The 27,007-nt window shown below is 34.3% G+C and overlaps 6 protein-coding genes across 11 annotated transcripts; 4 read left to right on the forward strand and 2 right to left on the reverse strand.

Annotated features, from left to right (window-relative positions):
• Positions 1–634: 634 nt before the first annotated feature.
• Positions 635–9,813, forward strand: LOC123213813 (pentatricopeptide repeat-containing protein At1g10910, chloroplastic). Of its 4 annotated transcripts, none has more exons than XM_044633413.1 (11): positions 635–986; positions 2,229–2,313; positions 2,563–2,826; positions 3,326–3,628; positions 5,048–5,152; positions 5,960–6,059; positions 6,483–6,802; positions 7,397–7,573; positions 7,655–7,783; positions 8,232–8,479; positions 8,940–9,349. In XM_044633413.1, the coding sequence occupies exons 1-10, from the start codon at positions 712–714 to the stop codon at positions 8,445–8,447; spliced, it is 1,974 nt and encodes a 657-aa protein (XP_044489348.1). In that variant the 5' UTR covers positions 635–711; the 3' UTR covers positions 8,448–8,479; positions 8,940–9,349. The 4 variants fall into 4 exon arrangements, 2 of the variants coding, with proteins under 2 accessions (XP_044489348.1, XP_044489347.1); XR_006501756.1 differs by lacking the exon at positions 8,940–9,349 and adding an exon at positions 9,676–9,813 and having other exon boundaries at positions 8,232–8,538; XR_006501755.1 differs by having other exon boundaries at positions 8,232–8,538.
• On the reverse strand, positions 9,542–11,097 carry LOC123213814 (3-ketoacyl-CoA synthase 7). Its single transcript, XM_044633414.1, has one exon. It carries the CDS (start codon positions 11,064–11,066, stop codon positions 9,678–9,680), a length of 1,389 nt encoding a protein of 462 aa, XP_044489349.1. The 5' UTR covers positions 11,067–11,097; the 3' UTR covers positions 9,542–9,677.
• A 713-nt stretch (positions 11,098–11,810) lies between these two features.
• On the reverse strand, positions 11,811–14,596 carry LOC123215071 (probable serine/threonine-protein kinase PBL25). 2 transcript variants are annotated; one of them, XM_044635129.1, is made up of 8 exons: positions 14,460–14,596; positions 14,251–14,348; positions 13,605–14,170; positions 13,355–13,518; positions 13,013–13,065; positions 12,557–12,668; positions 12,193–12,337; positions 11,811–12,071 (listed from the first exon to the last, which is right to left on the reverse strand). In XM_044635129.1, the coding sequence occupies exons 1-8, from the start codon at positions 14,520–14,522 to the stop codon at positions 12,049–12,051; spliced, it is 1,224 nt and encodes a 407-aa protein (XP_044491064.1). In that variant the 5' UTR covers positions 14,523–14,596; the 3' UTR covers positions 11,811–12,048. The 2 variants fall into 2 exon arrangements, with proteins under 2 accessions (XP_044491064.1, XP_044491063.1); XM_044635128.1 differs by having other exon boundaries at positions 12,188–12,337.
• Positions 14,597–16,244: 1,648 nt separating this feature from the next.
• On the forward strand, positions 16,245–17,896 carry LOC123214901 (probable 3-hydroxyisobutyrate dehydrogenase-like 2, mitochondrial). The gene has a single exon (XM_044634915.1). It carries the CDS (start codon positions 16,677–16,679, stop codon positions 17,595–17,597), a length of 921 nt encoding a protein of 306 aa, XP_044490850.1. The 5' UTR covers positions 16,245–16,676; the 3' UTR covers positions 17,598–17,896.
• A 2,127-nt stretch (positions 17,897–20,023) lies between these two features.
• LOC123214777 (chaperone protein dnaJ 20, chloroplastic-like) lies at positions 20,024–21,096 on the forward strand. Its single transcript, XM_044634755.1, has one exon. The coding sequence runs from the start codon at positions 20,363–20,365 to the stop codon at positions 20,894–20,896; it is 534 nt and encodes a 177-aa protein (XP_044490690.1). The 5' UTR covers positions 20,024–20,362; the 3' UTR covers positions 20,897–21,096.
• A 421-nt stretch (positions 21,097–21,517) lies between these two features.
• Positions 21,518–26,939, forward strand: LOC123212962 (kinetochore protein NUF2 homolog). 2 transcript variants are annotated; one of them, XM_044632231.1, is made up of 12 exons: positions 21,518–21,654; positions 21,801–22,015; positions 22,107–22,325; positions 22,899–22,989; positions 23,059–23,238; positions 23,780–23,869; positions 24,815–24,922; positions 25,484–25,537; positions 25,791–25,905; positions 25,999–26,156; positions 26,245–26,340; positions 26,689–26,939. In XM_044632231.1, the coding sequence occupies exons 2-12, from the start codon at positions 21,852–21,854 to the stop codon at positions 26,737–26,739; spliced, it is 1,326 nt and encodes a 441-aa protein (XP_044488166.1). In that variant the 5' UTR covers positions 21,518–21,654; positions 21,801–21,851; the 3' UTR covers positions 26,740–26,939. The 2 variants fall into 2 exon arrangements, with proteins under 2 accessions (XP_044488166.1, XP_044488165.1); XM_044632230.1 differs by having other exon boundaries at positions 21,529–21,654; positions 21,786–22,015.
• Positions 26,940–27,007: the final 68 nt, after the last annotated feature.

Consider the following 27,007-nt stretch of genomic DNA (forward strand, 5'->3'; position numbering starts at 1 on the left):
AATAATTTAAATAATTTGTTATTTTCATAAAATTTATTAATGTTTTTATATTAGAATAAGTTTAGAATCGATTTTTAGTAAAATTTGATTTAAAAATAAGAGATTTTTTTGGATTGCAAAAGTATTTTACTCTTTTTTAAAGTTTGTTATGTGTAAATTAGTGCATGTAAGTTGTGATGCTCGCTTACAAACTTTTTTTTGTCCGCTTATAGTCATCATTAATTTTATTTTAATAACTAAAAAACCTGTTAACTTTAATAAATCTTAAGATATAATGATTGATCTGTAATCAATATATTAGATAATTTAAAATTTTGTTTGATATCATCTTGTTATTCATTTACAAGAACAAATATACTAATGAAATCATAACTTGTCATAAGAGACTCTTTGCTTAACCACTCAAATTAAACCCTTAAATCGCCATCGTTAAATGTTATTCAATCCCTTATTGTCAAACATGGTGGTTGATCTATTCCCTTCCCATGTCTAGTTTAAATGGGCCTTACCTTTTCTCTTTTTCTGGGCCTTCACTCTTTCTTGAACATTTTTGAAATATGGGCTTAGTAGAGCCCACTTGAAGGCGGATTTGGTAAAATAAATTCAGAAGCTCCAGAATTGTTTCGACCTTGAGGGTGCTGAGTAAATTATCTTAAAGCTCACACAAACTAAACTGGATGAAACAAATCTACGGTCTCTTGGAGCTCGGGAATGGAGATATCTGTAAACCTTAGCACAAGATTTCCCCACATTTTATCTTCTCCATCACGCTCCTCTTTTTCATCTGTGTCGTCTCTTCCGGCTTCAACAACACTCCGCGACTCTGCAATTTCAGCTTCAACGACAACTACAATTGTTGTCAAAGAAAAAACGCCAGCTACTTCAATTAAACCTCGAAGAATCTACAAACCCAACTCTTACGTATCCAGAAATTCTGCTGTTCTTCAAGTTCAACAATCCTCTGACTTGACTTCCTCTCTTCAAAGGTCTTCTTTTTCTGGCATTTCACACAATGCCCACTTTTTTTATCAGTCCTTTTTTTGCTTCGTAACGTGCTATTTAATGAGTGAGTGATGAATCTTGAATGCTTTGGTCTACTTGTTTTCTCTGTTTGATGTGTTGCATTGTTGGCATGGCGAAGGATGTTAAATTCATCAATTGTTTTTCTTTTTTTCTTCCTGGCTTGGATTGTTTGGAAAAGCAAGCGAGGGGAAGTAAAGGAAAAAACATAGACCATTTAAGAGAATTGAAGTAGAGAAAGTTGCTAGTTGAAAATCGTATTAATTATGCGTCTCCAAACTGACACACATGTTACAAAGAAGGAAGAGCCAACCCTTATTGGTTACAAAAAATTATATGGGCACTTGATTTTTTGGCATTTTATTAGTTCTGCTGATCTAATTGAATTGCATCTGTGGATTTATGTTTCAAATTTGGATATGAGCGGTTAAATTGTCTAGCTGTTCTATAATCAAACCAGATTTTTCTAGTCAGAATCTGTTGGTGTAATATCACTTTTTGACTTGTAAGCAAATATGCTTATGTTATGTCACTTAGATAAGGATGGATACTTTTGGGTAAATGTTATCATTGGCCTTTAATATTCCAAATGTCCATGTATTGATACCTCATTGTAATATTTGTTATAACAGTATATCTAGGAACTGGGATACCTAACAGGTTTGTTCCTTGATTTTGGATGTACATGTTTTGCTGCAATTATGGATGCTTTCTTGTCTGACTGCTAAGATGCTGATCTTATTTCACTCTATGTGTTGACTGAAATATTAAAAAGTTTTGATCCTTTCAAGTTTCAAATGTAATGCCGCATTGTTTCACATAGTGATTTATATGTCGTAGCTTTAGTTCTAATGTCATTGAAACCTGATGAGTCATGGTTATAAGCGTTTGTAAATTCTACTTTCTAAATTTGTTGTTGTTGATGGCTTTCTGTTTGATGGGTTGGTGAGCATTTGCGTTCACTGAATTCAAGCTTTTGAATTAGCAATATGGTATAGTTTGGCTAAGGCAATACAATTGAATACTCTTATAAAGATCTGCTGTTTGACTTCACTGTTCATCGAGAAGTTCTTATAAATCATGAGATATTTCTGGTTGTCGGTTAGCCAGATGTTTTGGTGGCTATAAGTTCAGTATGTGCTTCTGTTGCTTGATCAAAAATTTATTTCTATCACCTTTGTACACAAGATTAATAATTTATTTTACAGGTTTGGAGGTTTTTTGAAGGTGCAAGATTTGAATGCCATTTTACGGCACTTTGGGGAGCAAAATAGATGGCAGGATCTTTCACAGGTGCTACAACTTGAGAACTACTCTACTTTTCTTTGAGATGCTCCCGTCTTGCTGAAATTGTTTTCAATAATGTTTGTTATTACAATAAAACTATATGCACAAACAATGATGTGTCACTTTGTAATTGGGTGTTGTTTTATCTTTAATTTACAACTATCCAATCACATGATGACGCCTCATTGTTTGTGCACATAGCAGTACTCTTATTATTATCATTTTTATTTTTGCTAATGCTTAGGATTATTGCAGCTCTTTAATTGGATGCAACAACATGGGAAGACAAGTGTTTCTTCTTACAGTAGTTATATCAAGTTCCTTGGGAAAAGCCTCAAACCCCTTAAGGCACTAGAAATCTACAACACCATTACAGATGAATCAACCAAAACCAATGTCTTCATATGTAACTCTGTCCTTAGTTGTCTGGTCAGAAATGGAAAGCTCGACAACAGCATCAAACAGTTTGATAAAATGAAGCAGAATGGCCTGACACCAGATGCCGTCACTTACAATACGGTACACTAATATGAGCATGTAATCCAACTCTAATTCGTGAATTACTACTGCAGTCAGCAAAGTGATAGACAAAATCACCGAAATCTACATTTTTTATGACGCTTGTCAGTATCAACAATTGGCATATGGGTTGGACACATTCCTCAAATGAATGTTCTGGTGGACAGCCATATTGGTTCTAAATAAAGAGTTCTCTTTATTTTTCTGGACAGCCCAACATGGGATATATTGATTTTTTAATTGAACTAGTTATTTAGGAATTTAGTTTCACTGTGGACACCTGTTTCACTCTTCTTGTTTAAAATAGTATTCAAATGTAAGTGAAAACTAATTTCATATTGATGTGTATGTTTATTGTTCTATATGAAAGTTCTATACCTCATTAGTAAGACACACTTATTTCTTATAGGAGGGTGGAGGATATTATTTCAAATTTATGTCATTTAATCTACCATATCTTTAATCAATCTTCATTGTTTTTTTATTTTGTCATCCTTAGCTGCTAACAGGTTGCATTAAAGTCAAGCACGGCTATTCGAAGGCACTGGAGTTGATTCAGGAACTGAAACATAATGGGCTACAAATGGACAGTGTGATGTATGGCATACTTTTGGCTGTTTGTGCTTCAAATAATCTACATGAAGAAGCTGAGAGCTACTTTAACTGCATGAAGGATGAAGGTCATTCACCTAATCTATATCACTATAGCTCGTTACTAAATGCTTACTCATCAGGTGGAAACTATGAGAAGGCTAATAAGTTGGTTCAAGAAATGAAATCTTCAGGGTTAGTACCAAATAAGGTTTGTTTTCATGAACATATGCCATTGTAATAAAGGAGATTTAGTAGTGCTATACTTATTGATGATATTTTTTGGTGGTTGTGCTGTAAATGTAAAGTTCTAGGTGTTGTAATTGTCTTTTGCTCTTAGATAGTGGAGCACTGTAGCAGTATAGCTTCTGCAATGCATAGATTAATCTTTGGTCAAATCTTTTATTTATTTATTCATATCAAACTTGGTCTCCACTTCCCTTTCTCTCTTTAGCTCCTCCATCCATTACATTTTCATGACTCTATTTAACATCATTATTTTTTGCTTTATCTTCAAGAACTGATGATTGTAGTTTACTTTTATGCAGGTATGATATGAATTGTATTGATAAGAAATTTTAACAAATGAATTGAAACCAAGTTTTCCTAGCCATGTGTTGTTTTCAGCATTTTCACAGGCATAATAAGGCTTCTTCTCTGAAAATGAAAGTATCTTCTTTATGATGTAGTCTTTTGACATAGATAGTGGAGGAAAATTCCATGTTAACTAGTCTGAAATAGAAAAGAAATGGAAATTTTGATATATACAAATTTGGCACCAAAAGGAACTGAAAGGAAGATGCATGCTTAAATTTCATATGGAACATTAAGAGAAACATCTGTATTCTTCAAAATTTAAGTTCTTATGTTAATATATATTTATGAAGTCAAGCTCTTCCTTATCTTCCACAAAAATAAGGGATTAGTAAAGGTCATGTTTTAATGCACCTTCATTTATAAACAAAACTTTTCTATCTGAAGTTTAAGGACCATGACGTGTTTAGAATTCATTATATAAAGAAGTCTAAGTTGGACTTAAGGGAAGAGAGTGTTGATTTTACTCTGATGTCGCTAAAACAAGTTGAAACTTTAAATTTGAGAAATGCATATCATAGGTTCTTCATTGATAAGTATGAGAGTGGTATGGTTGCTTAATGAATAATTTCATCCAATTTCTTGAATATTATTATTTTGTATAATAATCAATGTTTATATTCATTCAATATGTTTAGCAAGCAGTTTCTTTGTGTGCCTTAGTGCCTTTTTTATAAATAGAAAGGAAAATTTTAAAGTTGATTTCGTAAACAAGGTTAATGACATTCTTATTAGAGGTTGTCCATTTTCTCTCAAAGTATTCTTTTCCCTTGCATTTCTTCTTTGTTTGTAATTCTTCTTACCTTTATTTATGTTGTAAGATACTAATGTAGAGCAATCAGTTGGAGTGCCAAGAAATGCTCATAAAGTGATTGTTTCTCATTACTTTGCTTGTTATTAATCGCATCTTCAATGTTAGGCTATTTTATATTTGCTATAGATGTGTCTTTTGCTCATTTTATTTGTTGTTTTTTGCTATTTGTTTACCTTCAACTCTCTGTGAAGGCTATCCATTTCATTTTGCAAATGCTTGCAGGTCATATTGACAACATTATTAAAGGTATATGTTAGAGGGGGTTTGTTTGATAAATCGAGGGAACTATTAGCTGAGCTGGACACTTTAGGCTATGCTGAAGATGAGGTAAATTGATTAAGTTTTATTTTCATGTAATCAAAATTGAATCTGTGAATCGTGTTGGGGTTATGATTTTCGCCTTTCACAAGTTGTTTCTTGTTGATAATGTCAAACTGAACAAATGGAAGAAGGAATTGTATTCACTTTTTTGTCTTTTTCCCCTTTGATTAAGGTTGTTTATATGCATCCACATTTTATATGAAGAAGGGAACATCATAAATACAAAATAATTACAATTGATTCTAATTATTCCTAAATTGATCGTCTCCTTATTCTAATTGATCCTAATTGATAGATTCATATTAGGTCATCTGTAAAGGTTGTTAGAAGTGTACTTGAAGAAATGTGCTACACAATTTGTCTGAGACTCTATTTTCCAAAATTTTATGTTTCTCAATCAACTGCTTTATCAAGGTTTATTCTAGTTCTTATAAGAGATGATTAATTTTTATATTTCATAGATTGGTTTAAACCATAACAATTGCTTCCCTTTGTTGTTTATCCTTGAACTCGTATAACATTTAGTAGAACAATAGTTATTAAATATTTTTGAGTGAGAAGCCTGTATACCATGTCAATCCAAAATGACTGTGAGGTGGCTGTTTAAGTGGGTAGTTAAATGTAACTTGATAATAAATTTGCTTGCAGCTTTTAGGGCTTGCATCTATTTATACCAGATAGTTGTGGCTCTGTGCTCATCTATTATTACAACCTTATAACAGTTACAAAGTGTCTTAGTTCTCTTCCTACCCATCTCTTTTTTTCTTTTGTAAATCTACATATGTAGCTTAATGTATGCAAACCATTTTCCAGATGCCATATTGTTTATTGATGGATGGACTTGCTAAGGCTGGACGTTTAGATGAAGCAAGAGTAGTTTTCTCAGAAATGCATGAAAAAAGTGTTAAATCAGGTAAACTTTCAATTAAATGATGATCTTTTCTAGCAATCTCTTTAAATCAAACAGTCCATTTGATTGTTGATGACTAAGAATGCTGCAAACTGCATGTGTCAATTTCAGTGCCATGCTAAAAGGTTTTATTACAAAAGTAATTTCAAACAATTCCTTTTTATCTCAGAAATCCTGGTTTGCTATCCGTTTTTGATAATTAATTGCTATTTGCTTTGTGGAGTGTTTTGTGTTTGCTGGTTTTTTATGTAGTTTTCTTATGTTAGTTGATGAAATAGCCTACTACAGGTCCTTATGATTTTAAGTTTAGAATAGAATGATATTGTGTGGTATCTGTGTACATTAGGATTGCTTATGAGGTGAAGAATGCAGTGTTGAAGTTTAGCCTGTTCATTAAATTGAATGAGGTCTATATCCTACCTGCAGATGGCTATGCCCATAGTATCATGATTTCAGCATTCTGCCGTAGTGAGCTTTTTGAAGAGGCAAAGCAGTTGGCCCAGGACTTTGAAGCAAAGTTTGACAAATATGACTTGGTCTTGTTAAATACAATGCTCTGTGCCTACTGCAGAGCAGGTGACATGGAGAGTGTGATGCATGTTATGAAGAAAATGGATGAATTAGCAATCAGTCCTGACTATAATACCTTTCATATCCTCATAAAATATTTCTGCAAGGAGAAGTTGTATCTACTTGCTTATCGGACCATGGAGGACTTGCATAGTAAGGGCCATCAACTGGAGGAGGTATTGTGAATCTCAACTTATCACTTCTTGATAAGTTTTCTTTTAATATCTGTTATACCCCTCCTTTATTTCTTATCTTAGTTTTATTCTAGGATTGTCTTGAAGCATTCATTGTTACCGAGTTTTGAATTGTGAGCACTGTCAAGCTCAAGTTGCCTTACAAGCTGTCTGTGGTTTTCATTTTGGTTCCATATGTGGCATTAAAAATTTTCTTTGAAAATTCTAACATCTTGCTTACTATGAATGCAGAAGGTTTTCCTGGTAAACCATGGTCCGTTCCTACTCACTGGATTGATATAATGATTACAAAGGAGTGAATGATCATCCAATGAGAGGATTACAAAAAGAACTATACAGCATATTTTGAACTGCTTATCACAATCATTTTGTCTTTTATTTGTTAAGTTTACCTTGAAACATAATATCCATTGCTTTAAACAATTTTCATTTTGGTACCTCTGTCAAATGTCTTATGTACATCTACTCATCTAGTTATCAGCAACGAAAGTGTATGGGCTGCATGAGTTGTTTCGGAATACTAAGTTAAACTTTGAAATGTTGTTCAAAGGCTTGTAACATCAATTGCTTTTGCAGGAACTTTGTTCCACCTTAATTTTTCATCTTGGTAAAATCAGAGCCCACTCAGAAGCGCTCTCTGTGTACAACATGTTGAGATATAGCAAAAGAACGATGTGCAAGGCTCTTCATGAAAAAATTCTGCACATTCTAATAGCCGGAAGGCTTCTCAAGGATGCTTATATAGTTGTTAAGGTGTGCGATATTTTTTTACAGTTTTAAGATTTATTATTCTCTTGTAAACTGTTGCTTGCTCTTACACCATATTATCTGCAGGACAATTCTGGGTCTATCTCTCAAGCTGCTATAAAGAAGTTTGGATCTGCGTTTATTAGGTTGGGTAACATTAACTTGGTTAATGATGTAATGAAGGTTTTGCATGCTTCTGGCTACAAAATTGATGAGGTAAGTAATCAAGAACTTAAATGGATGTACTTCAGAAACTTCTTATGACATCACATTAATTTAACTGGGAACTTGCATTAGATGCAGACTTGTTTCATCTGTTGAAATTTCATGGTTGGAACTATAAAAAATGTTTGTTAGTTTTAATCATGTTGTAATTGGATGCACTGAGGTGAATTTCTGTGTTCCCCCAATTGCTTTACTAGGCACATTCTACTTGATTGACAACTGAGTCAAAATTGTCTTTCAACTACTCAATGTGACTTTACTTGGCCTCTTGCATGGCCTTCTCCCATTTACTTGTAGACACAAGCATTTGCATTTATAATCAGAATCAGTTGTATACTAGAACATACATACACAGATACATGTTCTCAAAGTTTTGCAGTTAACCAATTACGGTGTTACATTTTCGTTAAATTTCTTTCTACTCTCTTTTTAATCTCAGGGATTATTTCATATGGCTATAACACGCTATATTGCGGAACCTGAAAAGAAAGAATTGCTCCTCCAATTGCTAGAATGGATGTCTGGTCAAGGTTATGTTGTTGATTCATCTACGAGAAACATGATTCTCAAAAACTCGCACTTATTTGGACGACAACTTATTGCTAACTTACTGTCAAAGCAGCATATGATGTTAAAATCATTGAGATCTCCTTAAGGATGAACAAGATTATATAAAAGGAGTTCCGGGTGAGAAATTGGTCTCCTACTCCTTCATGCTATAAGAGTGGTCATTGGGTCAGAGACTGGTAATAATATATAATTCAGTACATTATTCTGCATGTATATTAGAACTAGTATGTTTTTTACCTTGGTTTTTGTTAAACCTAATGTATCCAACTAGACCTTAAAGATTGGCTAATGTAATATGTTATCATTGTATCTACACTAGATTAAATGAAAAAAAGTAATAATTAAAAAAATGAAAACCTCTTCTAACAATTTCATGTTATCAGTTGTCTTGATAGCATTTGGTGGCATTGCATTTTCTTAGAATTACTGAAGTTGTTTAGTATTTACTAATTGGACTGTCAAGACTATGAACTGTTCAACTACCTATGATTGATCCATTAGTATTTTCTCAAATTTATTTGAAACCAATTTTGTATGCTAAACAATGCCTGAGTACTTTAAAAACCTGCAATTGCAGCCAAACTTGTTTCGGCAAATTGCATTTAGAAGGGCAATTGAAAGAGAATCTTGTGATAGAACGGCACTATTACTCTTTAGAAGGAAGCAAGTATCGAAGTGGAAATTTGGCTTTTCCCTTGAAGAGAGTGTGACAAATTTCATTTGAAGGACGACAACATAGTAATTTTTGTAGTTTAATTAAGAGCTGTTTCTGCACAATTGTTTCCTGCTGCAGGTTATTCTTGATGTGATTACTTCTGTATTTAAAATTTATTGATGGTAGTGTCAGATTTTAAGAGGTGGATTGTCTTGTGTGAATTTAAAATGATTTGTGTGAACATTATTGTGTTCCAAATAGCAGAGGTCAAACTCTTTGTAGTATCTTTTATATTTCAACCGTTACATTAGCTTCCTACTTGTTGAGAAAAATGCCTGCCCAAAGTGTGTGGTATCTACTGCTAATACTTCTGAATTTGTAAATCTCACTGTGCAAACATGTATATCTTTGGCATGGAAGATTAGGATTTGGGTAAGTATTAGATTGTTCTAAATGTTGGCTCTAAACTACGAAGCATGGAGATCTGAAGTTAGATGTTGGGATACTTAACCTTTATCTATTCTTGAGGTCAAGATTACTTCAATTTATTGTCAGCATAGTAGCAGTCTTGAGATAGATTCAAATATTAGGTGAATATTATTGGGGATATGCAGAAGGATCCTTGTAAGTTCAAGAATGATTTTTTTTTATGTCAGAGGTTTAGATAATATCTGGACTGCTTACAGGGTAGAGATGGATTCTATCAGACCATGCATTTCTTACATCTGGATCAAGATCTAAAATACATTTCCAGACAGCACTGTTAGTCTTAAAGCCACTGCCAAATGCAATTTGCCAAACCCGGTCTCCCTTCTTCATTTTTCCTTTTGCCTCCAGGTAGCAAAGCTCATACCAAACTGAAGAAGATGAAGTGTTCCCAAATCTATGAAGGGTCATCCTTGAAGCTTCTCCATCTTCCTTAAGCAGCTTCAGATTATCCTCCACAGCTTGAATTATAGACCTTCCGCCAGCATGTATGCAGAAGTGCTCAAAAGCTTTTCTGAAATTTGGCACATGAAGTTCCTTTTTTCCAGGTACAGACCAAATTTTCTGTCGAAGCACTGACCACCCATATTGAAGTTGCTCAGAGTATGGTAATACAAGGGGGCCTAACTGTGATATGTTGGTCTTTAATGCTTTGCCTGCAACAGGTACTAGTGATCGCGACAATGACACTCCTATTTCCCCAGCTTCGTCATCTTGCTGGATCACAGACATGTATGATTGATCATCAGATCCCATGTGGGTTCGGATAAGGTGCTGGAGCTTGTACTTGGCGATGTGCTTGTCTTTGTGCCTGTTTGATAACAAAATAGCTGCTCCTCCCATACGGAATATAGTGTTGGCGATAAGCATGGACTTTGTACAACCGCTATAACCATTGGGAGTAACAGCTTCAATGCTGAGAACTAAAGCCAATGAGTTTTTGTGAACTTTAAGGAGATCCTTTACCAGACTTATTGACAACATTCCAGCGCTGCAACCCATCCCACTTAGGCTGAAGCTCTTTATGTTGCTTCGGAGTCCAAACTTATTTATGATCATACTAGTGATGGAAGGAGTAGGACAGAAAAGGCTACAATTTGATACAAGGATATCAATACTTTTCGGATTTATTTTCCGCCTGGAAAGAAGATCTTTCACAACTGTGAAGAGAACTTCTTTAATTTCTTCTCGAGACAACTTCAAAGTCACACCAGGTGGTATCTCATGCAAAGTAGTAGGCATGCAGGCTTCATCACCAACGCCTGCTCTTTCAAGAACCTTCACTTGAAAATCGCAGCTCTCTTGATTGAAAACGTTACTTACCTCTAAATGTTCAACGAAATTGGACATTGGTACTCGCAAGTGATCTCCTGGTGTGTAGCAAGTAAAGTCAACAAGGTAAACACCATCAGATCTTATACTATAATACATGATTGTAAATAGTAAAGCATACACAACAAAGAAATGAGTGAAGGAGATGGATGATTCTGCAATGGTTGTTGAGTTTGAAAGGATGAAATATGTGAATACAATTGTCACCATTGTCAAAAGCTTGGATATCATCTTTGCTGCTCTGTTATGATGCTTGGCTTAGAAAAATTTAGAACTGGGTCTCTGTTACAACATTTTGTTCATAAATATATACAAAAACAAAAGAAGTTTTAGGATGGAAGCATGGCTGTTTTTAAATTTATTCTCTCTTTCATGCAGATTGAGGGGCAAAACTGTTGCAACAAATTCTCTAATTGATAGATAATAGAATTTGTTCACCCATCATTTCAGGAAATAAAACTTCTCTTATGCTGGAAAAATCAGTATCAAATAATACGATAAAACTATGTATATCTATTTTTGAATGTACAAATAGATACATAGTTAATGTGTTATTATATAATTGAATGATTTTAAATTAATAATAAAATAATACTCAATTACATGATAACACATTACATGTGTATCTATTTGTGTATTTAAAAGCGGATATATATATATGGGATTGCTTGAAAGAATATATATATATGTGTGTGTGTGTGTGATGTCTATTTGATTTGAGTAGTGGAAGCTTGAATCCTGCCTGGAATTGCAACTGGTTTATGTCCTCACAAAATATGCGTGTACCCAAACTGCCGAGACTACTGTAAACCTAGAATTCGATGTCAAAAAAGGGCTAGTGTGTCCTATTCTCAAAGACTGCAAGGTTTGACAAGGTTTCAATTTTGAAGTTGTGCTTGCAAAGCAAGTTTCAGGGAATTTCTGGAATCTTATAAACAAAAATAAAATGATGGGCAAGTAGAAAGCAAGTGATAATTGTCTAATAATATTGAGAAATTAACTTAAGCAGGAAACAATATTCCACTATAAGAAGCAAATATTTTTTTTTTCATATAATAAGACAGTGAAGGGAGCTCTTTTGATTCAGTGGTACTGATTATTCATGATGAAAAAGATAACTACTGAATTTCTTTCTTTTCTTATGTTGTGTTGTCTCGGTCCATGAAATCAAGCAGTGCTTTCCTATGGAGAGCACTTGCTTATGGCAAGTGGATCACCTCGAACCACTGCTAAAACCTGCACAAATCATAATAAGCATTGTGTTATTGAAGCAAGAAAATAAAAAAATCTACGTAAATAGAAAGCATTTTGAAGAATTCATTAACGAAAGTGGATGATTGGTGAAAAGTTACCTTACTTATTGAAGGCCGGGGATGAGGTGAATTGAGGCAGAGCAAGGCAGCCCTTGCCATGCATTGAATCATCTTTTTATCACTATTACCATCCAGCAATCTGGGATCCATGACTTCCTCTATATTTCCATCTTTCATAAGTGGTACTGCCTGTGTTTCAAACCAACCACATTTCATCAATCACTTCCTTTTATCCATGACCATCAATTTAATCAACATGATAAGCTTATAGAAGCCCCTTCAGCATGCCAATTAATAAAATCTAGTGCATTTTTGTAAGGCTTAATGATTTCTGGTTTTATATATAACCAAATTATCTGAATGTACTTGACTGATTTCTCTGAATTTCCTAAACATGTATCATCTTACCCAATCAACCAAAGATTGCCGGTCTTTCTCTTCAGCAGATCCGGCGATCAGCTCCACTAGGAAGATTCCATAATCTCGTACATCTACATACAGCTTCTCATCTTTTTCGTTTCTTCAACCACCACATTTCAGCGCATTAAAAAATTTAATAACTCATAAGTCATGTATATCAACCAAATCATTTTACATATATATATATGCAATTCCTCATACATTTTACCTTAACAAATTCTACTATAATAACATTTATCAAAATGTTCAGATTGATTTATAGTACTTCTGTGTCAATTATAATGCTATTTGATCTAAATTAAATTTTGTGTAAAAAAAAAATTTAACTCTAACCCAATTTATTATATCATGTCATATGGAATTCATAAATAGTGTTAAAAATTGTTAGCTAGAGTTAAGTGTATAAAAGCATAATAAGGGAGGATAAGGAAAAAGATTTCTTACTTAGCCGATGATTCCTGAAGATTTAGCCACTTTGCCATTATGAAATTGCAAAGCTTGAACGACAGTTGAAGAATAAAGTCAGTTTTGGACCAAATCTTGGTGACAAAAACAATGGAATTTCAATTTAAAGTGAAAAAAAAAAAATCCTTCATCAAAATTGCGAACCTTAATGAAAAAGTGAAGACTAAATAAATTATATGAGTTGAGTTGTAAATTTAAACATTCGAGAAAAAATAATTTTCTCAATGGAGTCAATATACTAAAAACCCTAAAGAAATCAAGATATTTTGATCATTCTAAAAGCCGCAGAAAATGGAGAGTGATAAAATGATTGAATCTTACCATTGCACAGTAACAGTGAGAAAAAACAATATTAGCAGAGCAAACAGATTGGTGAACAATAGGTTCATCTCCACACTCTTCATGAAGATACCTTAAGCTTCCTCCTATTTCTATGGCTATATACCACCTTGCTTTCCATGTCAATTTTCTCGCCAACTCATTATCTACAATCAATAAAACATACCAATTTTCTCTGATAGTGATTGTGAAGTTTAGAAAAATATTTTTAGCATGGTTAAATTTGACTTACCGTTCAAGTTACTGGCAAGAGTACCCAGGCATGGAAAATCAACGATTATGAAGCGGCAGCCGCCTGTGAAGCAGTAGCCCACAAGGTTCATAATGTTGCGGTGGCGAGCCCTGGAAAGGATCACCAACACTGACCAGAATCGATCATCATTTTCCTGGAACGATTTGATTAGCACAGGCGTTTCCTCGAAAATTCCCTCGTAAACCATCAGGTTTTCCGATTTCTGAATCAAGTTTTCTTCCGCGAAGCCCTCTGTCATCTCTTCAAGTTCCCTCAAGGTAAAAGCTCGGGGGAAGCCACTTCTCCAGGATAGAAGATACCAATGAGGAGTTTGCGGCTGCTGCCCTGATGAATTTGGTTCCTGCTCAGGATTTTTTCCATGGCTTCCAGGGTGACCATTGGTGGCAACTTCTCGATTATATCTTTTGTAGCATTCAGGAGGGTAAGTTCTAGTTGTTAATGGAGGAAATGTTGATGGCATCAAGGTTGCTATATCTTTTCCTTTCGTTATGGCAATGTTGCATCCCACTTGCCCCCGTATGATTTCCTGGTATTTCTTTAAGTGGCTTCCGAAAAACCAAAAGAAATTTGTCTTAATTAGATTCGAATAAATAAACTGAAGTAACAATTAATGAATTAGAAAAACCTGTCTAAGACAATCCAGCGAGTATTCGAGTTCTGTGCTTCATCGACCGTCAATTTTGCAGGACAATAACCAGCTGCAAGCTTGACCTCCAATTTCACCTATAAATTATGAGATTAAGGCAAACTTTACACAGAATTAATAAGATTTTTTTATGCAGATCCTAAATATATTCAGCTTCAGAGATTCAGTTGAACAAAATAATTTCTTACCTCATTTCTCTTGCATTGTCGATTGATTTTTTTAAGGTTATTCTGGTATTGTACTCGTTTCATTTCTAATTCCTCTCCGAGCTGTCTAGGATTTACTTCACCATGTCCTGATGAGAACTCCAATTTTTCCCCTAAAATATTGAGCCTTGTTGAAATAAGAAACTGGCTACATATGTTCTCACATTCGTTATTTTCTACAAGAAATTCTGTGTGCAAAAAAAAAATAAAATTCGTTTTTATTATAATTTAAAATATTTTTCCCCTTCTGTGCCAATATAAAAGAAATTGTTATATATACAGTAATAGTATCATTCAATTAAAAATAAACATTTTTGTCAAATAATCCAAGTTGCCTGTCAATTACATTTGTGCATATATTTTACAAATTTAATATTAATAAAGATACAATAAATGCCAATAAGATTGTAACTCAAATAGTCATGCATGCATGATTGACAATTATGAAGATAACTGATTTAGAGATGATAGTTTGATCAGATTTTCAACACACCATTGTCTGATAGGAATAGGAAGGGAATTCTCGATAAAAACATGGGCGACAACAAGAATGACTAAAATCCTCTTAATCAAGAGTTGGTATAATGACAAAGATAAATATATTATTTATCTATTTCTTTTTCGGTTTATTTTTTTTTTTACATATTCTCTAAAAGTTTTAAATTATGACATATATCCTCTAACACCTAATAAATATTTCATTATCTTTCAAGCAAGGATGAAAAAAGGAAATTTTGAAAAAATTTTTCTACGATTCTCTGATATCTCCAGAATAGGATATGAATGAAAAAAGGTTTTCCTATAAGAGCAAAGACAAGATTATGGTATTTAACTTTTACCAGTCTCGTTGCTATCTCTAAACTAATTATTGTTTCGATATATTTATAGATTTTGCGATGATAATATATATTGAAGAAAAAAGATCGTAAGACTTACATATACCAGAGATGCCCATATTGCTAATTAGTGGGAAACAAGAGTAATTCTTCTTCCCAAAATCATGAAGAACTCCAAGTAAAAGCACATTGTCTCCGGGACGAACCACATGGTGAATAGCCCACTCAAGGGCATCAACATTTTTTCCATTTCTGCTGGCATCAACCACAACAATCACTCCTTCACTTGGTGGGAGAAGCTCCATAAATTAATTGATTTGAAGTGCTTGGGGGGAGGTGGTGGGGTTAATTTTTCCCCGGAAAATGAAAATCAAAACCAAGAAATTAGGCAAGAGCACAGAGAAAGGCTTTGACATTAATTTTTTTGTTATATATACAGAAAATACGTGATGATTCCAAGTGTGAGAATAATGATTTGTCTTTTGATCCCGTGCTTCTCTAAGACAATTCTTTGTTTGGACTTCGAAGATATGTTCTATGTTGACAAAGAAAATATAATTTTTGACAATCACTAGAAAATTAATGGGCATATAAAGAACAGTTGAGGGAATCAAATCAAGCATTCATTTTTTTTTTCAACCCTAAACTTACCCTTAAACATATTCCACCATAATTTAATCATTTGAACGTCGAAAGTCATGTTTATGAGTTAATTTTAACCAACTTTAACATAGAATTATTAAGATTTTTTGATAGATCCTGAATTTCTTAATATATATAACAAGCCATGTGCACTGATTGGTAGATGCTAAATGATGTTAATGCTTTTAAAAAAAGAGATTATTTTATATTTAAAAAATTAATAAATAAGGATATAGTTATAATAATTATGGGCTTGAATAATTATTACAGGTCAAACTCATTTTTTGCTTGAAACTGTTTTAGAAAATTTTTAAAAGCCTTACATGCAGGTTTGGTGTAAATGTGAGAATTGCTTCTTCAATTCTCCCCCATTTTAGGCATTTGATATAATTTTGTTCATCTTGCTCCTGGATTATTAAGGTATGGTTTTTTTTTTTTAATTTTTTATATATTCCATTTGAGATTCAAGTAATAAAAATCCAACCTTGATAAGTGTACATCCCATTACTCAATAATTATGCATGTACGGTTCCAATTCACTGATTGTAAAGTTTAATCTCCATTTTGACTTAAAGTTTTTACAAAATTTCTGGTTCACAAACATCCTTGGTTGAATTAGTTGTCTTCAAGTTCATCTTCAACTTGTGTACTCAAATTTTCTTCAAAATTTGATTCAACTGGAACCCAATAGCCCCAGTCCACTTGATAACTTCATCTTCATATGGAAACTCCATACCCAAAACCCATTTCTCCCAGCAAGACCCGCATCGGCTGGATCGGCATCGGCGTAATGGGCGCAGCCATGGCCTCTCGCCTTCTGTCTGCCGGTTATTCCCTCATCGTCTACGCTCGAAACCCCTCAAAAGCTTTTTCACTCCAATCCAAAGGCGCCACTCTCGCGAACTCCCCCCACGAGGTGGCTCGATCAAGCGACGTCGTCTTCACTATGGTGGGAAACCCGCAAGATGTTCGATCAGTTGTCTTAGAGAACAACGGTATTCTTTCCGGGCTAAATCCTGGTGCTGTACTCGTTGATACTACTAGTAGCCATCCAGCTCTTGCGCGAGAAATTTTCAAAGCCGCACGTGAAAAAGATTGTTGGGCTGTGGATGCCCCGGTTTCAGGGGGTGACATCGGTGCAAGAGATGGAAAATTAGCCATTTTTGCGGCAGGTGATAATGGAGTTGTGGAGTGGTTATCGCCATTGTTTAATGTGATGGGGAAGCATACGTATATGGGCCAGCCAGGTTGTGGACAAAGTTGCAAAATTGCTAATCAAATTGTGGTAGGAGCGAATTTGATGGGGCTGAGTGAAGGGCTGGTGTTTGCGGAGAAGGCAGGATTGGATGTTAGGAAGTGGAAAGATTCAGTGAGGGGAGGTGCGGCAGGGTCAATGGTGATGGAGTTATATGGGGAGAGAATGATAGAGAAAGACTTCAGGCCAGGTGGGTTTGCGGAGTATATGGTGAAGGACATGGGTATGGGTGTGGATGTTGTGGAGGAGAGTGAGGATAAGAGAGTTGTGGTGTTGCCTGGTGCCGCATTGGGCAAGCAGATGTTTTCGGCAATGGTGGCAAATGGAGACGGGAAGTTTGGCACTCAAGGGCTTATTTCTGTTATAGAAAGGATCAATGGCAATTAAGTGCACTTCTTGAATTGTGTTAGTAGTGTTTGTTTTGGAGTTGGGTTGTGTATAATGATCTTGAAGTTTGGGGTGCTTGATGTTACAGAGTGTTTGTTTTGGTTGTTTAGTTATGATTGGGTTTCAGATGCTTGAGAGAAATTTTGTGTTGGTTTGTTTATATCAATTGGTTGTCCTGTTTGGAGATAGTTTTTCATTATGCCTTGGGCTGATGACAGCCAGAAGATCTTAAATGTAAGTATTTTTACTTGTAATATCTAATGGTTTCTGAATCTCGGTAAAGCATGAATATTGAGTCATCAGTGGTGCTTTGAGTTTTTTAATTCTTGTTTCTCAATGTGGGCAAATCCAAAGATGCTAACATTACAGAACATGTTTTATCATAGGATGGAATAGACCTTGACCAAATGTGTTTTCTCCCATAACTTAAGGAAATATTTTTGAAGAAGTTATTACAAATATGGAATGCCTTTCACTTGATAATTTTCCATGAAGACAATCAAACAGTGTGAGATTTTAGAACCATCAAAATTATGAGAGTTGGTGATTAAACTGAAGGTACTTTTGTCTGTTCTCTTTTTGAATAGTCTAGAAATTATCAGTGTTATTCATCTTCCTTTAGGGAAAACCTTTAACTAACATTAGGGGTATCTTTGGTAATTTTAGAAACATGAGAGGGATTTTTATTGTTTAGAAGAATCCAAGGCTAGAGAAGCAGCAGAAAGATTGCCTAAATGTCTGTTTTTATCAGTTTTTCATTTCTTTTCATGAAAACGGAATGTAGTCAAATTTTGCTGATATTGAGGGCCTTATATTGTGAATATTTGTTAACTTTTTATGGGTTTTTTTTTATAAATAAATCGGAACTAGGAATGTAAATAAAGTTGGAATTATTAAAGATAGAAAAGTAGTACATTAAATCTTTGCAAAGGCTTCTAAATCAATAAGTTGCATCAGAAGGTTTTGATAAAATTTTATTGAGCTACAAAATCAGTGAAATGTAACTTTAGTGTGATTGCTTATAAATTTTATAGAATTTGAGTAGAATTTCATTATTCTAAATCTTAAAAACGTAAAAATACTAGCATCAAGTTAGTCTTTAAGTGTAAATTGCCCTTAATTTCTTCTCTCACTATTATAAGTGAAAGCATGATCTGTGTGAGTGTGCATGCAAAAAAGAACAAGATGGTTCATGTAATTGTTGGGCAGCCCCAATACGCTTGACCTTGAAAGACAAGGATGTGCTTGCAAGTTGCAACGTCCTTGCCCTGCAAATGTTAGTCCCGGTTCAACTTATTTTACCAACTTCCTCCGTCACTGAAGTGCAAGCAGTCCAATTCCCATGAAAATGTAAATGAGAAGCAATGGTGGTGACAGCCTGCAATGGCAGGGATTGAGAAAATGATAACCAATTCTCAGGAGATGATTCCAAATAAATAACAACCTGGCACTGGAGTACATCTGAAGCATAGGCTAAAGCACAGAGCAATATTCCTTGTTAGGATTATTTCTCCTCTACTCCCGGCTGTGTTTTCTGATCTTAAGATGCCGCTTGATTACTGTTATTTCATTTATTTATTCATTTACAGGGATGAATTGGGGGGAAACAGGAGCAGTAGATGACCAATATTTTAGCTAGTAGAAGAGAAGATAAGAGGAAGGTAACGAGAGAACTGAAAATAAAGGGCTAGAGAGAGAATGTTTTAAGGGTAGTAGAGTTTTAAAATCAGTGATGAGTTAGTTCCATAAGGCTCTTTAGATGTTGAGTTGTTGTGTTTTCTTCTTTCTTTTTTTATTCTATTTCTTGGTCTTCTCTTTCAGTGTGGAAGTTATGTCTGTAAGTTTAATGCTTTTGCACTGGCTTCCCATGACCTCTACTTTTCAAACAAATTAATATAGCACTACTGACTATTGGAAGAAAATGAATTCCAGATCAATATCCTGCAAGAGAAAGTTTTGATAAATTCTAATTAACTTTACAATCAGTGAAATCTAACTTTAGTGTAATTTCTTATAAATTCTATAAAGTTTGAGTAGAATTTTATTATGCAAAATCATTAAAGCCATGAACATGCATGCACATGTTAGAATTTGAAGCTGAAAAATTGCTGTAAATCCTTGTTATCTTTAATCTTGCAGGTTGTACAGTTATATATCCTTTTAAAGGTAGCTTCCTTCTAATTGATCATCAGCTCCCATTGTTTATTTATATATATATATGATATGAATTTTGAATCAAAGTTGATATATCTTAAAATTATCTCAGATTAAAATTAGGATTTATGCTATAGAAAATAAATTAGAAATTTAAAGTAATAAAAAAATTATTTAGATAAATTATATTAAAAAGTATTTTTAATCTTATTTAATAATTTTCATAAAAATAAATAATAATTAAAATGAACTAAACAAAATTAGATCAAATTTGAAGAACAGCTGATACAAAATCCCGAAAGAATCAAAATCCCATTCTTGCTTAACCCAACGTTTGCAATATTTAACAATCCAAGATCCCTGAAATGGCTTAGAATGTTTGAATTCTGAATAAGGATAAAATTTGTGCGTTTCATCAATAATTAAATATCCCCAGTCGCCTACAGGGACGCAGCGAGCTTTGGAATCACCGCCGCTGTCATTGCCGGTACGAGTCGACATAACCAAAGCAGTCAAAGACCTGGTGCTACTCGGCTATAAATTGTGTGGTATTTTGTGGTACTTGTCAGTCAGAGCACAGAAACTATCACTTCTAACTTGGCTATAGCGACATGAATTTTTCCCTGAGCCCAAGCATTAAGCCTTCTGCTAATCCATTGCTTTCTCAAAAACAATGTACAAAACCACCGCAAATCAGTCCCAAATTCAACTCAGTTTCATGCAGAGCTACTGCAAAGCTATCAGCAGGCGAAAAGGAGGCCCCAAATTTTTACAGAGTTCTCTCTTTGAGTTCAACTAATGCAAGTTCTGATGAAGTAAAGAGAGCCTACAGAAGCATGGCTCTTCAATATCACCCTGACGTATGTCGAGATCCTTCGAGAAAGGCGGAAGCAACGAGGATGTTTGTGCAGTTACACACGGCTTACACAACGTTGTCGGATCCTGTGTTACGAGAGAAGTATGATTATGAATTAGGGTTAAGAAATTTGGGGAAGATGAAGAAGAATATAAATCTTCAAATTTCCATGAGAGCAGGATGGCAAGAGCAAATATTAGAGTTGAAAAAAAGATCTAGTCTTAGTATGAAACAAAGAGATGGCTCATCATGGGGCAGCAGAATGAGGGCTCAAAATATGCAAAATTAATTATTAGGACTACTTCTACTTGTGATAATATTTATTTTATTTATTATGTGATACTTCGATTGGCATGTGGCATATAACTTTAAATTATATTACAGAAAATGTTGACCCTTGGATCTATCTATCGAGGATTCAATGGCTGTGCTGCCCGCTCTTTCTAAGCGGGAAAAAAATAAAGTCATAAACATTTTACCACCGTCCAATCCAAAATTTGCAAAAACTAATAATAAATCCAACATGAAAAGTATACCTTGTAATTCATGTTTGGGCTGTGTCTTTTTACATTTTGAATTAAAACACGATTACTATTCAAATTATAATTGAGTCCAAAATACTCAATCTAAATACTGCCCAAATTATTAATAAATTATCTGATAGGACCGTAATAACTTGTTTGAAAAAAAGGTAGTGTCATATTATGACATGGTTTAAGAACAATTTAAGTTATATGTAGGGTTAGCTTTCATTTCAGATATTGGTTCGGTTTGAATTTATTTATTTTGAATTCAAACTGAATTTGAATTAAAAAATTTGACTCAATTTTGCAATAAAAAATATCGAATCAAAGTTGAGTTAAAATTTTGGGGTATATTCGTTATGTTCTGAAAGTTGTGGACCAAAGGGGGTTTCGTCCCGATGAAAAGCACCGCCTAAAAATTCAAAAACTGAAATGACCAATCTGCTAACACAACTGGGTCAGCAACAGCGCATTTGATGAAGGATGGTTAATACTTTTCGTCATTAATCCAAATTATTTCGAGGTAATTTATAAATTTTAATTCTTCTCTGAGATTTATTCAGCTGGTCATTTCTTTCTTAATTGCTGTTGGATTTTGCAGATAACGTCCCTTTTAACTTTTTGATGCCCTAATTTACATTATTTTTACGTTAGATTTCACTGAAACAGTATAAATTAGTAGTGGGAGTGGATTTGTTCCCTGAGAATTGAGCAGTAAAAATGTCGAAGTTCGATTACCCGAAGCTTTCAGTGGCAGAAATCATCTCGATATTGGCAGATTCACAGATAGCTATCATTACAGATAGTGATCTCAAGAACCCAAACCCGGACTTCATTTCGGATCTCTACACCCGACTCTTGATCTACCTTGACATTCTCCACGAGTATGTATACTATTTGCCTGGTTATCTTGATTTTCGGGAACTCGGTTCATTGTTTTATGATTAGTGAGAGAGTTTGTTTTCTTTTTTGCAGGGAAGATCAAGGGCAACTGGATTTTGGTGCGTTGGAGCAGCTTGAGAATCCGGACCTTCATGTGGGTTCAGTTCAGATGATGAATTTGTATAGTAGGTTGAAACAGGTGGTGAGTTCTGTTGATTGCCCGATGAAATTTACACTCAAAGATCTTATAAGACCCGATGCAACTCGGACTGAGTATTTTGTCAGTGCAATTCTAAATTTCTGTCTTCACAAGTGAGTTTCTATTTTGGTTCTGCTAAAATTAATTGTGAGTTTCTTTCTACAGAATTTGAAATTTTGTTAAGAATTGTTTGATTTGGTTGTGAAATTGGTAAATTAGTTTGTCAAAGTGGGGTCTCTTATAGGTATATATTAGGATACTGGTTAAGGACGTTTAATTTCAAGCCACTCTCTGCAAGTGATAATCATGTTTGTCCCGACTTGCTTTTATGATTCAGTTATTATGTATCTACTTTTTTTCATTCTTGCACATGGGTTCTTAACATGATATAAATGGGGAAACTAGTTAGCCATGGCTAAGTTTTTGGTTTGAAGTTCTTATTCTGAAGTGCCGCTAAATAAAACACTTGGCTGATAAAATGTTATTTGGATCAAGATATAATTTCTCCTGGATCTGGGACTGGGAAATGCATTTTTAGATAAGAATATTACATATAGTTACAGGAATTTATGTTGTCTGTAAGAATTAAAGTGTGTACTAATAATTGAGATATCAATGAAGTGAATCTCCTTTAATCAGTTTATGTGTTTCTGGCTTACTAATGTAATTTGTGTTTTTGATTTCAGGGACACAAAAATGAATCTTCTTAGACCGATTGCAGAGGATTTAACTCTTCTTGATGAGCAGCGAAGAGAGTGGGAGGCTAAGCTTGCCCAGGTAAATCAAAAGAGAAATTTTTTATGCTGTTAAGTGAACATTTGTATTCACCAAATATTTGCTTTGTAGTTGAATGCAGAGATCACAGCCTATAATGAAGCGAGAGAAAGGGAGTTACCTGTTGTTCAGGAGGTAGATGCTAGAGTTAAAGAATTGCGTCAGACTATTCAGGACCTCAACAAGCATCAGATGTCACTTAGAACTTCTTTAAAAAAATTGAAGGAGAAGACAGGGGAACTTGAAGAGAAGGTAAGAATATTGACAACTAGCTTCTTTTATATTGCCTTTGATCCAGTAATTTGAGGCAATGAAAAGTGGTGCTAGGTTCTGTTTAGAGGAATCAAATGCCAAATGTCTGATAAACAAATAAGAAATCAGCATTATCAAGAGGAAATCAGTTCAAGAACAATTAATGATTCTATGGGAGTATAAGAGAGATGTACACAAAATGGCTATTGAGATAAGCTTGTATATTTCTGAAGAAATATTGTTTTTGTTGCTGCTATTGTATGTATTTTCATGGAGTTCTAGATCAGATTCTTTCATTTTACGTGCTACATACATTTTAATCTGATTTGGGACTCCTTTATTCTGGTAAAATTTGGCTTCTTTTTTGTCTGTTGTAGTTCAGTTACCTCATGATGTCACTGTTCGATTTCTGTATCCAATATTTTTTAATGACTTATGATTGAATTTGGAATTTAGTGCTTATATATTTATTTTATATTTTGATCTAAGTTTGGTTCTTTGTTATTACTATTGTCAACATATCTTTCCTTCTATGTTGCAGATCTCTCAGGCTGAGTTTGACCTAGTACAAAGTGTCCAACAAAATGCAGATTTGCGTTCAAAAATTGTTCAATCACCGGATAAACTGCAGGTACCCTACTCATTTTATCGTTAAGTTTTCAAATGATGCTCGGCGCTTCTATAACAACTACATACATACTAACTGTTGAAGTTTTCTTGAATTTTAGCTATATCTACAGCAATCAACTATGAACTTTGAGATGGATCATTTCCTGTTGATGCTTTGAGATACCCTTGAGGAATCAAATAGATGAATATATGCTATGCCTGTATTTTCCAACTGCTTTGTTCTGGAAATAGAGATAATTTTCTAGTATCGCAGAGGAGATTTTATGTTGAGTGACTGCTTTTAGTGCTGCCATGGAAATAAGATTTAAGGGAATCTACAAGTACTGTATCATCTGTGTCTATGATTTGGCAACACAGCTGAAGATTGTGAAAAGAGAAGTGGGATGAATAGAAACTTAAAGGTCATAAGAATGAGTTGCACTGAGTCACATGTTTCTGTGTTTATACTCATCCGTGCTAATTGATTTGAACATGAAGCCCTGTGCTTTTTTTTTCATAGCTCAGTTCAACACCCCACATTTTCTAGTGCAACTATTTCTACTGATGTACCTTTTCTTATAGTCATCTCTGATTACTGTGTTAGCCATATGTTTGTATGTTTTCTTTCCAACGCTTGGTAGTTTAGTTGCATATGATTAAACATTTTTTACCTTGCATGCTAGGATCATTTTCTATTGAATTTTGTTTATGCATGAAGTATGTACAATGATCCACTTGTGCAAAAGATGTCCATAAAAGGGCCTAATCATATCATTCTAGTCATGTCGGTTTTTCATATATTGCCTAGAGAATTTAGTGAGCGGTAACTAAGTTTCCATATATATTTAGAATGCTGGTTGCATTTGACTGTTTGGGCACTTTATTTGTCTTCTCTTTTTGTTATGTAAATTCTTCTTTGTTTTTTTTTTTTTTTAAATTTTCATTTTGTTTTGTTTTTTGCTAAAAGAGAGCTTTGGAAGAGAAAAAATCAGTTCGGGATGAGGCAAAGAATGCGGAAAGATTAGCGGTGCAATCTTTTCAGGATAAGACTGCAACCCTTGAGGTTTATACAAAGGTACTTGTACATAAAGTACTATGCTAATCTATATGTGGTATTCAAGTAAACTAATATGTGGTGACATACTCTATTTTCATAGTGTTAGGAGTCAGTCCTTTTTTTCCTTTTTAGAGGGGGGGGGGGGGGGGGGTGTTGTGGACCCTCTTTCATTATTTAATTTAATTTTTTAGCTTAAAACATGACTACACAACACGAATTTTAATTGACAAGTTTTCTATTAACTTCGCTTGTGAAATGCACAGTAGCTTGAGGTTCTTGGGCATTTCCTGGAATCTAAGGTTTGTACATAAGCTACTACCAAATTGCTGAAGTATGCAGTATTGATAATTCTAATGACATTTGAGTGTTTGTTCATTGCTAACTTGTGGTTTATGGAATCCAAACTGTTGTAGTGTGGAATTGAAATTGGATAAAATCTCAACAAAGTTAGATTTTTAATTTTATTGCACTTATTGACATTCATTGTGAGCTTCCATGCATTTTTGCTGCAGAATATTGATTTAGGAAGTAAAGCTGAGGGTGATTAAATGATGTTATAAATTTGTGTTTTTTTCTCAGGCCTTGAAGAAAATGTCAAAGCATTTTTCTCAGATGCAAGCCATACTAGAACAGGTGTGTTTGCTAAATAATTCAATTAAAATTTCCCATTGGTTCTTTCTCGACCATATATGTTGGCTCTACTGGATGTGCTTACAGAAAGTTATCAACATACTTAAAGTGTTCACATGTACTTTGAATCTATTTATAATTTTGCAGAGTTGAAACATTCACTGCATTATTGCAACTTATTTTGTAGTGATAACTTTTGCAATGTAAGCACTCATTCCCCAGCTATCTTCAGTTATTATATCTCCTTTTTGCATAGGTAAACTCTGCTAAATCGGTTGAAAGGGACTATAAGGCATTGAAAACAAAGTTCAGTGATGATGTAGTGTTGGATAAATCACTAGAAGCCAAACTGGTTGAACGGCAAGGAAAAGGCAGGTTATTTGTTGAGTTACATTAAGTTATTGTCTTTCCTTTTTTGAATCATTTCAGAGTATATCTTTCTTTTGCCCTACTTTTTTCTTCAGTGGAACAATTGGATGAACTAAAGAAGCAGTTAGAAAAAGAAAGGAGTCTTAAACTTGAAGAGGCTACTAAGGAATTAGAAAATGTGAAGGTGGAGGTGGAATCCAAGAGGCATGATCTGGAAGCTAGGCAAAGGAAGGTTGAAGCTGTCGTGGCTGAGGTAATTTCATTGCCTTTGAATCTTTATACCAAGTCTCGGTTATTTTGTTCCATGGGAGTTTGAAGTCTGAGTTTTCTTTTTCTAACAGGTGGACGCCATAGCATCAAAAACCATGTCTGTGAAAGAATCTGGTGAAACCAAGCTACAAGAGTTAGCAAATAAAGCTGAAGAAGTTGTAAAGCAGGTGTGTTTCTTTTTATCTTGTTTAAACAGTAAATATAAGTGTCAGCTCAGTGACCCCAAGTGTTTCTTTTTATATTCTTTTTATCTAAACAGCCATTATTTATAAGAGTTTGACATGCAATCCTCTCTCTGGGACTCCTTTATTGAAATAAGTTCTATTTTTTATGATTTGTTTTCTCCCTATCGTAATTAGGTGAAAAGTCAAGGGAAGGTAAACTTCATAAGAATTTTTCATGCCTCCATTTTCTGTTTCGGTTCCTGTTTTCCATGTTTTATGGTTGATTTTGTAGCCTTATATAACTCTTTCATTGAAGTTGCTTGAAATTTTCATGTTTGTGGGTGTTTTCAGTTTCAGCAATATACAAACTCTCTTTGGGTGCTGTCGGTGACTCGGGCCTAGGCAGGAGCAGGTAAATTGACTTTAGCTTGATTGAGGTGCTTTACTCTGGAAATTAAACATCTTGGTTGGCAAGTTTTGAGTTGTTGTAATAGTGTAATGTATGCTTTGTGTTGGTTTCTCCAAAAGCCATTTTGTCTAATTTGATTGACAAAGGTACCTTCCATAGTCATATTTATTGAACTTGAATCAAGTTTGTGCCATCTTGTATTTCCAATCAGGTATAACTTATTGAATAATACTGCATCTAGCTTGAACTTTTCCCCACTTC

This window comes from Mangifera indica, chromosome 4 (assembly GCF_011075055.1).
Source record: "Mangifera indica cultivar Alphonso chromosome 4, CATAS_Mindica_2.1, whole genome shotgun sequence".
In the NCBI taxonomy this organism is placed as follows: domain Eukaryota; kingdom Viridiplantae; phylum Streptophyta; class Magnoliopsida; order Sapindales; family Anacardiaceae; genus Mangifera; species Mangifera indica.